Genomic DNA, 13089 nt, shown 5'->3' with positions numbered 1-13089 from the left:
GAGCTCCTAGCATTTCATCCTCGGTTATATACCTATGAAGTCATGCCCCAACTTCTGACAAGAATTTATCTATGGATTGAGAAGACTCACTGAAGTATTACCAGAGTTAGGAATGTGGGGATGAAGGGTTTCTGGTGTAATATATTAATCTGTCTGCATTCTAGTGGCTGCTGTAACAGCTACAAGCAGATCTCTTAAAGAGAAATGTAACCAATTCTCAGTCTGAAAAGACTGCAGAGGTGTTACCCCGACAACCATTAAGGAAAGATCTGACCCTAGCTTCTCAGCTTTGTCAGTGGCAGTCTATGCATAGTGTTCTCCTGACTTGATTCTATCCCTAATCTCCATGTCTTTATTGGATCACCAATCATATGGCCAGTCCTACCAAACTCACTCAAGATCTGTGTGGGCCAGGGTGTGGTGGTACACAGCAGCCATCCAAGCATGCTGGACACAAAGGTTTAAAGAGCAGGAGCTCAAGGTCTTAAGATATAAGGTTTTCTGTATAACACTCCTGGCTGCCCTGGAACTTGCTCTGTAGACCAGCCTGGCTCGAACTTACAGAGATCTGCCTGCCTCTGAGTGCTGGGATTAAAGGCCTGCCCCACCACCGCCTGGCAAAGAAATAATTTTATTTTTATTTTATGTACATTGGTATTTTACCTGCAGGTATGTCTGAATGAGGGCATCAGATATGGAGCAGGAGTTACAGACAGCTGTGAGGTGCCATGTGTGTGTGCTGGGAATTGAACCTGGGTCCTCTGGGAACTAGCCAGTGCTCCTAACCACTGAGTCATTTCTCCAGCCCAACAAGTTTTTTAAAAATAAAATAAAACATCTCTGTGGCTAGAGGGATGACTCAGCTAAGAATACTTGTTGCTCTTCCAGAGGCCCTGGCTTTGGTTCCCAGCAGCCACCTGAAACTCCAGCTCTAGGGTACCTGATGCTCCCTTACAGTCTCTGCAGGCTCCTGCACATGTGGCATTCACATACAGACACGCAAACTTCTATTTGTTTGTTTTTAAGTCTTCAAATAAGTCTGTTCTGAAGTACTGGCAGTAAGGACATGAGAATTTGAGTTAAGAGGGAACATAATGCAATGAATAGCCTCTAATGTAGCAGTATCAAGAGAACAGAATGAGTATCATTGTGTTTTACTAGCAATGTAACAATATAGTCCCAGAGTAAAAACAGACTTATGTATTACCTGCTACTTCCCAACACCATAAACCATGGGAACCTTTGCCTGGTGGGTATGGTGTGCCACCACAAACACAGTTAAATGACTAAAATGCATCATATTGGACTGAGGGTATAGCTCAGCTTGCATGTGAGCTCTAGCTTTGAGCTCTAGCACCAAATAAACCAGGTAGCAGACATATGAATGATCCCAGCACTGGAGAAGCTGATAACGGGAAGATCAGGAGATCAAGGCCATCCCCAACTACATAGTGAATTCAAGGTCAGCCTGTGTTACTTGAGACCCATTGTTAAAGAAACAAATAGCATGTTACATAAATCTTAAAATCCTAGTTAAAAATCAAATGGCTGTAATCCTCTTGGAAAATGAGCTCAAGCAAAAGCATCAATACCTCTTATTTAACAGTTATGACCAACTATTGATCTTCGTGGAGAAGTGAATGAATGAACCTTAGTTAATCAGCTAAGGTTTCCATTAATACAGTTGTTTCTAAAAATTAACAATAGGTTGTGGGGAGATGAGTGTCTTTGAAACTTTTTAAAAATCTCTGTAGCCCAGGTTGGACTCCAGCTGGAGGCTCTTCTGCAGCCTCTTACCATGACCCAGTTACTTTATTTACTTGTCTTTGTTCCAGATCAAACCCAGGATGTCTTTGGGAAACAAACAACCTACCTGCCTAGCCCTCTAAAGCCTCTATTCCTGATGCTGAACTAAGTATCCAGGGGATTTTCTCTTTAAGGTACTGGACTTAACAAAACACTTGCATCTAAGAGCAAAGATGCATGTGTTTCCAGTATGACATGCAAGGTCACAAAGTCAAAAGCTGTTACCTAACTTTAAATTTTACATAAGGTGCCAGGTGGTGGTATGGAATATCTTTAATCCCAGCATTTGGGAGGTAGAGACAGGCAGATCTCTGAATTCGAGGCCAGCCTTATCTACAGAGTGAGTTCCAGGACAGCCAGAACTGTCACACAAACTTGTATCTGAAGACCTTGAGCTCCTGCTCTTTAAACCTGTATGTCCAGCATGCTTGGATAGCTGCTGTGTACCACCACACCCTGGCCCACACAGATCTTGAGTGAATTTGGTAGGACTGGCCATATGATTGGTGATCCAATAAAGACAGAGAAACCCTGTCTTTGGAAAACCAAAAATTTAAAAAAGGAAAAAAATTACATAAGGTTACATTGACTTTGTAAGTCTGAAAACTAAGATTTTTAAGAACTACTAGTTATCTGAAATTTCTTCATACTAATATAAAAAATAATTTTCTCTATAAAGCTTTTCCCTAATAAACATCAATCACAGCTTCATACTTTAGGAAATAAACTTAGTGCCAAACTGTTGACCACCTTTACCCAAAATAAATTTGTAAAGAGTAATTTCTTGACACCAAAAGGAAACAAGGACCAGTAAGATGGCTCAGTGCTTGCAAGGTGCTTAGGATCCACATGCTGTAGAGAACCAACTCCCCCAAGGTACCTTCTATCTTAGGAGTTTCTATTGCTATGACAAAACTCTATAACCGAAAGGGTATTTATTTCAGGTTACAGTTCTACATTCACAGTCCATCACGGAGAGAAGTTGAGGCAAGAACTTGGAGCAGCAGCTGATGCAGAGGCAGGCCATGGAGAAGTGCTGCTTACTGGCTTACTCCTCAAGGCTTGCTCAGCCTTTCTTAAAAAAAAAAAAAAAATCCCAGAACCACCTGCTCAGGGGTGGCACCACCCACAATGTACTAGGCCCTCCTACATCAATCACTAATTAAGAAAATGTACCACAGGCTTGCCCTCAGGTGAATCTAGTAGGGGCATTTTCTGAGGTTCTCTTTTCCCAAATTATTCTAGCTTGTGTCAAGTTAATATAAAACTAGCAGAACATTTCTAACTGACAGATTCATGCTATGGCATGCATACATACATCCATAAACATGCAAAGATTTTTTTTTTTGTTGTTAGTCTTAACTAGAATGAGAGCACAGACCTGAATTCTATAACTTGGGGAGCTATGACAGCAGTGTTGTGAGTTCTAAGTCAGCCTGGAACATAAACACTGAGATCCTATCTCAAATCAAGGGAGGAATGGAGGAAGAGGGAGGGAGGGAGGGAGGGAGGCACATCTTCAAATACATTTTCTCCTTTTAAATTGTACTGTGTCTTGCTTACAAAAGTTTCTTCAAGCTGGGCGTTGGTGACACACGCCTTTAATCCCAGCACTCGGGAGGCAGAGGAAGGCAGATCTCTGTGAATTCGAGGCCAGCCTGAAGCACTCCAGAGCGAGTGCCAGGATAGGCTCCAAAGCTACACAGAGAAACCCTGTCTCGAAAAACCAACAAAACAAAACAACAAAAACCAAAAACAAAACAAAAAAACCCAAAAGTTTCTTCAACAGATTACAGACATTGGAGAAATGTTTAAGAAACATTTTTATGTTTATGAATGTTTTACCTGTATTATATCTGTGTACCACTTACATACCTTATGCCCTTGGAGATAAAAGAGGGCATCACGTCCCCTAGTTCTGGAGCTGTGAGCTGCTATGTGGATGATGGGAATCAAACTTGATTCCTTTGGAAGAGCAGTTAGTACTCTTAGTTGTTGAGCCATATCTCCAGCTTCCTACTTATTGCCTTAACACTACTCCTATTTTATTTTTTATGTTTAGGGTTTTTATCCATCTGAATTTCTTGGTATGTATTTATGTTTTGAGTTCAATTTTTGTTTATTCATTCATTGTATCAATTCCCCAATATTAGGTAATTCATTTCCCCACAGCAACTCATGATACTAATTTTATCATTTGTCAAGTGTTAGAGCTTAACATGTATATTCCTATCAGATAGTGTGAATTCTATTTCCTGTTCTTTTTGAAAGTTGTCTTAGTGATTATCATAATTTTTCTTCTTTCATGTAAATTTAGAAATTCACCCCAATATCTTATAAACATTTCTTCTTTTTTTGGGGGGGGGGTGTTGAAACAGGGTTTCTCTGTGGCTTTAGAGGCTGTCCTGGAACTAGCTTTTTTAGACCAGGTTGGTCTCAAACTCACAGATATCCACCTGACTCTGTCTCCCAAGTGTTGGGATTAAAAGTGCTTATAAGCATTTCAGTAGAAATTGTATTAAGGGTCGGGCGTTGGTGGCGCACGCCTTTAATCCCAGCACTTGGGAAGCAGAGGCAGGCAGATCTCTGTGAGTTCGAGGCCAGCCTGGTCCCCAGAGCGAGTGCCAGGATAGGCTCCAAAGCTACACAGAGAGACCCTGTCTCGAAAAACAAAAACAAAACAAACAAAAAGTCTCCATTCTTCCTTTTCTGATACTTTAGCCAGTGTAGGTGCTGTTACACACCCATACACCATTCCTTAAAATAAAGATCTTAGCTTCTGTACCACAATTGAATACACAGTACCACTTCCACAGCAAAGCATGAGATTACTCTTGGTCATTTACATGTAAAATGAATATTTTTAGAACTTTATTGGCAATAAATTTTGCCTTTAGTTTTTGAGACAGGTCTCTTAATCCAGTCCGGCCTCTGTCTTGAGGCAATTCTCCTGTCTTCCCTTTCCAGGTGCTGGGGTCAGTAAGCTACCATGCCCAGTTTTTTTTTGTTTTTTGTTTTCCTTTCCCGAGATGATGGTCTCATTATATTGCCCAGCAGAATTAGAACTCCTGGGCTTAAGCAATCTTTCTGCTTCAAGACTCCAAGTAACTACTGCTATAGCATGCACCTTTGTTGCTCAGGGGTAGACAGGTAGCTCAGAGCTAGAATCTTGATGCATGAGACTTTGGGTTCAATCTCTAGCACTGTTTAAAAATAAAAGAAGCATTGTGTGGAATCTCTTTATAGCCCAGCACCTAAGGCAACCAAAGTGACTTGGTAAAATATAAACCAATTCAGGGTTTGGTAGCATATTCCTTTAATCCCATTATTTGGGAGCTCTAAGCCAGTTAGAGCTACAAAGTGAGACCTTGTCTCAGTGCAAACAAACATCAAATTTTATTATTCTCTGGGCCAAAAGTTTTCCATCACAATCAAAACCAAATTTCTGCAGGATGTGGTGATGCACACACATTTATAAAACCATACTTGGTAGATTTCAGAAGACTTTCAAGTTTAGGGCCCATCTGGACTACACAGTGAAACCCTGTCTTAAAGAAATCCAGACTTCTGATCTTAGCTTTTATGATTTTACAGCCGCCTTCCTTCCAACATTTGTTTCTCTCACCCTCTTCTTTCCTACACTTCACCACACCGGGCTTTTATTTCACTTGCTAACTTTGGAAAGACACATGCTGTGGAAGCTCTCCAGAGAAGGGATGCAGACTCTCGGGCTTCGCCCTTGACCAATGAATCAAAATCAATAGTTTAACAAGATCTCCAGGTGATGCCTAACAAAGTTTTCATGGACAAGTTAATTCCTAAATAGCACACCTACACACATACCTCACTCAAGAAACCCAAACCCGGGAAACCAATCAAGAGCAGAGCAACAGCATCTCTGTGGTTTTGGTTTTGACAAAAACCAAAACCCTCCCCAACTCCGCGCCCCACATCGTAAGACAACCATAGGCATCTTTTCACGCCGAGGCTATGTTGAGCTTTGAAAACTTTGAAGGGAAAAACAAAGGGGAGGGGTTGCAAGGTGGAACGGAAAGCGGCCAAAGATTCTGTTAAAAAGAGTCCCTGCCCATAACAAACCGAACCTTCTGCCCTGAAGGAAAATGGCACCCGGAATATATGCAGTTCCGGTCTCGGAGCAACAGCCAATAGGAAAGGCGAGAACCGGAAGTATCCGCCACACCGCCCCTCCTCTGGGCGCCTCCCCTCTCTCGGGAGGATGAGACAGCCCAGAGGCTGTGGCGGAGCTGTGGTTGCTGGGTGACCGTGGGAGCCGGGACGGAGTGAGTGTCCGCTGGCTGGTGGGGACGCCCGGGGTGACCTTCGAGCTCCGGACAGGCGGAGCGAGGGCGCCCTGACCGGCTGGTGCGGCGGGCCGGGCGGCAGCGACGGACGGCCAGCCTGCGCGAAGGCCTGTCCAGGTAGGAGTCCACCCGGCTGGGCCAGCTCACGGCCCACGCGGCTTCCTGTCCCCACGCACCTCCTCCGCGCCGTCAGTTCAGGATTCTGGAGGGATCCACCCTCCTGGTGGCCACGGCGCTTCAGTTCACGCACACCGGGCTTAGTGTGTGATTGTCTTTGGTGTCTTTTCCTAAGAAGCTTCCAGGTATAACGTCTTTTATTTTAGCATTCCGTAAAGTTTGGGGACTTTGGCTTGAAGCCGTCTTACCTACTTTAAGTCTTGACACTTTTATTGTGATGAAAGCTGCTGCTTTCTCTATGTCTGTAGTGCATTGTGACCTGGGAGTTTTTTCTCTACCCCGTAAATTGGGAAAGTTAATAACTTAGTTATGGTTTGAGATCTTGGCTTCCTCTCCCTAACCCAGTCCCCTGATGTGTTTAAGAATCGCATGCAACCGCAGCTTAGCTACGATAGTTTCATCTTCACTTCAAGGGAAATAAAGTAGGAAATGTAACCAAGATTTTTGTCATTAGCCTTTACCGATTTTACATTATTTACATATTCATTTTTTCCAAAAACCCTCCCAAGTGCTAGGCAAGTACTTTACCACTGATATACCCCTCCCCCCAACCTATTTCTAAACTTTTCATTTTGAGACAAGGTCTTACTAAATGGCAAGCCTGAACTCACTGTTAACCTCTGTAGATTTTGAATTTGCAGATTTTCCTGCTTTAGCCTCTTGATTCTACAGCTAGCATTAGGGGAGGCAGATTTGACCTGTTTTTATTTAGTAAGTGACTATTCAAGAGTAGTCTTCAGTTTCGGACTAAAATGGTTCCTTAAAATAAATTATCTAAAAGTTATCTTAAAAGTATTAGGTCTATTTGGTCAGGTTAATTTTTTCCATTAGGGAATTAAGACACAAACTGGCAGGCAGGTGTTAGAATATTAGAATATGTATGTGGTTTTTTGTTGTTTTCAAAATAGGGTTTCTTTGTGTGACAGTCCTGGCTGTCTTGGAACTCACTCTGTAGACCAGGTTGGCCTTGAACTCACAGAGATCCGCCTGCCTCTATCTCCTGAGTACTGGGATTAAAGGCTTGTGCCACCACCGCCTGGGTTTAGAATATGTATGATTTTTAAAACGTATTTTTTGTTTGGCTTTTAGTTTTTGTTTGTTTGTTTGTTTGTTTGTTTTTCGAGACAGGGTTTCTCTGTAATGCTTTGAAGCCTGTCCTGGAACTCACTCTTTAGACCAGGCTGGCCTTGAACTCCTAGAGATCTGCCTGCCTCTGCTTCCCTAGTGCTGGCACACTGGGGAAGTCCCTAGTGTGCCACAAATGCCTGGTTTGTTTGTTTATATATATGGTTTTCCTAGTGTCCTTGGAGGTCAGAAGAGGGCTCAGATTGCCTGGAACTAGAGTTACAAATGGTTGTGAGCTCTCATGTGGGTTCTTGGAACCCAGTTTGAGGTCTCCTGAATATCAACAAGTGATCTCAACAACTGAGACATCTGCCCAGCCCCAGAAATATGCACATTTTTATCATATGATTGTAAAAGTTACGTTTGATTTATGTGTGGGGGTATTGGAATTTCACAGTTTGCCTTGGAGACAGAGAACACCTTGGAGTTGGCTCGCCTTCCATCATTTGGTTTCTGGGCTTTGAACTCAGGCCCTCAGGCTTAGCAGTAAGCACCTTTATCCATTGGGTCATTTTGAGGGTCCCAGAGTGTTTTGTTTGATTGGTTTTGTTTTAAACAAGTTCTTATCAAAGCTGGCCTGCTTCAGCCTCCTTACTGCTGGGATTACAGGATGTGATACCACACCACAGCTATTATTAAGTTTATTTTTTAAGTTAATTCTTAAAAATGTCTTTTTTTTTAATACTTTTTATTTCATGTGTATAGGTATTGTGGCTGCATATCAGTCCGTGTGCACCATATGTGTACCTGGTGCCTGTGGAGGCCAGAGGGAGGGCATCAGACCCCCTAGAAATAGAATCAGACAGTTGTGAGCCACCATATGGGTGCTCAGAATTGAACCTGTGTCCTCTGGAAGAGCAGCTTAACTGCTGGGCCAGTTAGACATTATTATTCTGTTTAATTAGAGCTTTGGAGATTAGGAAAGCCCTGATATGTTATGCTGTACAAGTACCACTGGACTTTCTGGGCTCAGGTGTAACTCCTGCCTCAGCCTGCCCACTATGCACCACCCTGAGGCTAATTATTGCTTTTCCAACCTTTTCTCACCCTAGGTGCATAATGGCAGAAACAGTGTCTCCACTGAAGCACTTTGTGCTGGCAAAGAAGGCCATCACTGCAATCTTTGGCCAATTACTCGAGTTTGTTACTGAGGGGTCACATTTTGTTGAAGGTTGGTACCTCTTAAATTACTGTTGAAAATATACACAAGTGTTTTATTATTTCAACTTTAGTTCTTTATTTTATTTTTGTTTAGATCAATTTGGCTTTGAATTGGCTGTGTAGCTGAGAATGGCTTTAAACTCCTGATCTCCTGCTTCTGCCTTCTGACTGCTAGGTTTATAAGAGTGTGCCCTGCTCAGGTATAGTTGTTGAATTCACATTGTTCTGTATTCTGGGAACAATACCATAGTGAGTAAAGGCAATTTCACAGTTAAGAAGTGAGTAAGATACTAGTCTGAGTGTTTTATGAAATTAAAATTTCTCTAGTCCTCATAAGACCTGTAGGTAAGGTAAAAGCATACTCATTTTAAAGTCACTGTGAAGATAAGCAACTTACCCCAAGGTCACAAAGCTAGGTTTGCCCAATGATCTGGCAGTATGTATTGCAGCCATTACATATGTCTCCTTTCCAATTTGCCCCTGAGCGATTTTAGGCTTATCTCTCCTCACAGGAGAATGTAATCACTTGGGAGAGGATTTTATTTAGTTTGTGTGTAACTGCTCAAAGGTAACATCAATTGTTTATCAAGATTTGCTAATTTGGAGAGAACTGTTGGAATTTTTCAGGTTCTTAGGATATCTATTAGGTTTACAATGAAAAGTAAGGAATTCTTAGACTATTTCCAGTGATAGTGGGGAAGCATTTGCATTTAATCTCTTAGTTGAATCAAACATGGCCCCATTGTCCCTTTAAATCTACCTCACCAGATTTTGAGCTCCTAAGTCTGGAACTTTTATCTCCAGTTCCAAATGTCACATAACTCAAGTTTCATTGACTGAGAAAATAAACAAGTTTGTTTCCAATTTGGGAAGAATTTGAGCTAACACAGTGACTTGTGAAAAATACTATTTCCTAAAGTTGACAGGGAGTAAAACTAAAGTTAAAAGCAGCCTGCCTGCCTGCCTGCCTTTCTTTCTTTCTTTCTTTGTAACCTTTCAATTATAGATTGAACACAATGCTGGGAGTTAGTGAAAAGGCAGTATTAGAATCTGAATTTTTTTCCTTGTTCTAAAACCTGAGGCGGGGAATGTTGCAAAAAAAGGTAGGGGGCTATCAAATAGAAACATAAATCAAGTGTAAAATGAGAAATAACAGGAAATATAATGCATAAGGTGAGGCTTTAAGTATTATAACCTTGGCTTAGTGGTATAAGTCTGTGGAATCAGGAGTTCAAGGTCCTCAACTACATAGCAAGTTCAGTGCCAGGTTTGCCATTATTCACCAGTTGTACATGCTTTATTAATGTACTTGAAGTGTAAAATGAGGTGTGAAAAGTTTAATCGTAATCACTGACTTAGTTTTAAATGTTGCTGGTTATGATAACCAAATGAGTCTCCATGTCTTATCTTCAAAAAGAGGCAAAAAGAAAGACAGCCTTAGCTTTTCCTCCTATTACTTGGATGAGAAAAAGTCACTTTCACTCCTTTTTTTTTTTTTTCTTCTTTGAGACAGGGTTTCTCTGTGTAGCCCTGGCTGTCCTCGAACTCCCTTTGTAGACCAGGCTATCCTCATATTCACAGAGATTCACCTGCCTCTGTCTCCCGAGTGTTGGGATTAAAGGTGTGTGTCCACCACCACCTGGCTCCTTTAGTCCCTTTTCAGATGAGATCCGGTGTGTTCAGGGTAGTATGGCTGAAAACTCCTTTAGCCCCTTTCAAACTTGTGTGATCAGAATTTCCTCTATCCTTGGTTAGTGTTATGTGGACAGTTTCCTGGTTCTGATAAGCCCAACTTCTGCTTCAGTCTGTTAGTCTTCCTCTCTGCCTTTTCTTACTGATTGGACTGTTATATCCCTTCCTTGTGGGAATCGAGGGCTTGCCTGGCTAACAGACTAAAACCTACCTTAGTATCTGAGGGCTAGGAAACTTCATTGCTTTACATGTGAACTCTTTTCTAACTCAAGATTGGCTTGAACAGAAATAGGTGGCTGTTAGGTTCTTCTTCCTTTTTTTTTTAAAGAATTTATTTATTGTGTATACAACATTCTGCTTCCATATATATCTGCACACCAGAAGAGGGCACCAGATCTCATAACGGATGGTTGTGAGCCACCAAGGGTTGCTGGGAATTGAACTCAGGACCTCTGGAAGAACAGTCAGTGCTCTTAACCTCTGAGCCATCTCTTTAGCCCTGTTAGGTTCTTATTTATCTCTTTAAAACTGGATTTTTGTCGGGCACTAGATAAATATTAAGTAATCCCATTTACCAAGTCTTTGAAATTTTTAGTATTTTTGAAATTCTTTGAGGCAGGATAGTCAGCACAGTGGGCATTCACCTTTTATTAGATATTCAAAGTTGTAGCTTAGTGGTAGAGTACCTGCACTGCATGTGTCAGGTCCTAGATTAAATACCTGACACACACATTTACGAAGAAAAAAGAAACCAAATACTCAGATACTATGTCATTTTTATTTTTCAAGTGCCATGTTAGTGTAGAACAACCCAAAATGTATACAGTTGTATAATTAGAAGAGTTCATTTATATCACCGCTTCTAATACTGTTTCAACTTTGCAGCAACTTACAGGAATCCGGAACTTGATCGAGTAGCAACTGAGGATGATCTGGTGGAAATACAGGGCTACAGAAACAAGCTTGCTGTCATTGGGGAGGTGCTATCTCGAAGACATATGAAAGTGGCATTTTTTGGCAGGTAAACCTTTGTGATTTCATCTAAGGTTAGCTGCACAGGTCAGCTTTTCATTCTCATATCCCACCTTTGTCTGACATTTCAGTGGGTGGCAATGCTCTTGCTTCCCCCACCACAGCTTCTGCTTAGGTTAAGTATTGCAGCCGTCACCTTGTCCATCTCCTGATTGGACATGAAGCTTTGTGAGAGATTGTAAATGCTGGCTTGTAAGGACTTTGATCTCTCCTCTCCCTCTCTCCCTCTTTCCTCCCTCCTGCTGTTCCTGTCCCTGGAGCCTGGTCTTCCCCCCTTCCCTTCCCCCTTTTTATAATCCCTTGCCCAGTTAGAAAGATGGAGAGATGGGTAATGAAGAACGTGTAATTTTTTTTCCTCTTTTTTCCTCTTGAGACAGGGATTCCTATAGCCTAGGCTGGGCTCCAGTTTGCTATGTAGCCCGAGGCTGGCCTTGAGTCCTGATCCTACAAACTTACGCCAACATACCTTGGTTGTGAGATATTTTTCTAGGTTCATATTATTTTAATTTTCTTGAGAATGGGGGGGGGTCTCACTATCCTTGGCATCCTAGAATTGCCACATAAACCAGGTTGGCCTTGAACTCACAGAGATCTGCCTGCCTCTGCCTCCTGAGTGGAGTGTTGGAATTAAAGACACGTACCACCACACACTGATTATGTATGTGTTCCAGAAGACTCATCTCATCATTCCCAGAGGAAGAGCAGGGAGCACTGTATGTCAATGTGTCTAGGTGACAGAGTATCTTTGTTAAGTCTCATATACTCATCAGACTATCAGGTGTTGAGCTGGAGATGTGCCTGTAATCAAAAGCCTGCCTAGTATGCATGAGGTCTTGGGTTAATCACCATTACCTCAAAAAATAAATAAATAAAGATTGTTACTATCTTTTATTTTATTTATTTATTTATTTATTTATGGTTTTTCAAGAAAGGGTTTCTCTGTGTAGCTTTGGAGCCTATCCTGGCACTTGCTCTGGAGACCAGGCTGGCCTCGATCTCACAGAGATCCACCTGCCTCTGCCTCCCGGGTGCTGAGATTAAAGGTGTGTGCCACCAACACCTGGCTGCCCCGGCCAGTAATGGCATTTGTATACTAAACTCATGTCATAGACCCAAGCTGTTTGTTATCATATGACTTTTACAGTTGAGGTGGTAGAACAGAAGATGAAATTGTTGATGCCTAGGTCATTCTTCATATCTCACCTCAAATGTTACTACCTCAGAAGGCTTTCCTGGTTACTGCATCTAAAGGATTCCTTCTCAGATGCTATTTGTTTATTTAGTTTGTTTTTTTAAGACAGGGTAGCCAGGCCAGGCCTTGAACTGATTCTCCAGAGTCTCATTTTGTTTCTAATGGTAGTAATATTGTGGTGGTGCTAGGAGTTGATTCAGGCTGTGTCACATGCTAGGCAGGCATTCAATCGCATGGCTTCATCCCTAGCCAGTTCTATTCTTAAAATATCCTGTTAAAGTCCCTGTATGTTAAAATCCCACAATGCTCTATTATTTTGTTTTACTATCTGCTGCTTTTACTTGGCACAGTATTCTCAGGCCTTACACAAGTTTAGAGAGAGGCAGCTTCATGAATAGGCTTCACCTAAGATTAGGGACAAGTAGTAGGAAGAGACCTCTAGATGGTAGTGACTGATGTCTTCCTTGGCTCAGAGATAGGAACAGATGGTTTCCTGACCTACAGTGGTTGACTTCTCTGCCTATGCACGATGTGGCAGAAGCATGCATACTCCTGTGTAGTAGAAGACTCGCTTAGGGTGTG

General features: G+C 41.9%; 1 protein-coding gene across 3 annotated transcripts in view; it reads left to right on the top strand.

Annotated features, from left to right (window-relative positions):
• The first annotated feature begins 6021 nt into the window (after positions 1-6021).
• The window catches only part of Mfn1 (mitofusin 1), a 53291-nt gene continuing 46223 nt past the window's right edge, over positions 6022-13089 (top strand). Inside the window, exons 1-3 of one of the 3 annotated variants that reach the window (XM_027392012.2) lie at positions 6022-6245; positions 8483-8601; positions 11169-11304. In XM_027392012.2, coding sequence (XP_027247813.1) covers positions 8490-8601; positions 11169-11304 — 248 coding nt within the window. In that variant the 5' untranslated portion in view covers positions 6022-6245; positions 8483-8489. Of the gene's footprint in view, positions 6246-6266; positions 6431-8482; positions 8602-11168; positions 11305-13089 lie in introns of those variants that run through there. The other 2 variants (XM_027392013.2, XM_035450805.1) reach the window with 2 other exon arrangements.

Source organism: Cricetulus griseus (genome assembly GCF_003668045.3).
Source record: "Cricetulus griseus strain 17A/GY chromosome 1 unlocalized genomic scaffold, alternate assembly CriGri-PICRH-1.0 chr1_0, whole genome shotgun sequence".
In the NCBI taxonomy this organism is placed as follows: Eukaryota; Metazoa; Chordata; class Mammalia; order Rodentia; family Cricetidae; genus Cricetulus; species Cricetulus griseus.
The sequence above is the reverse complement of the archived record's forward strand: the minus strand, read 5'-3'. Positions and strand labels throughout refer to the sequence as shown.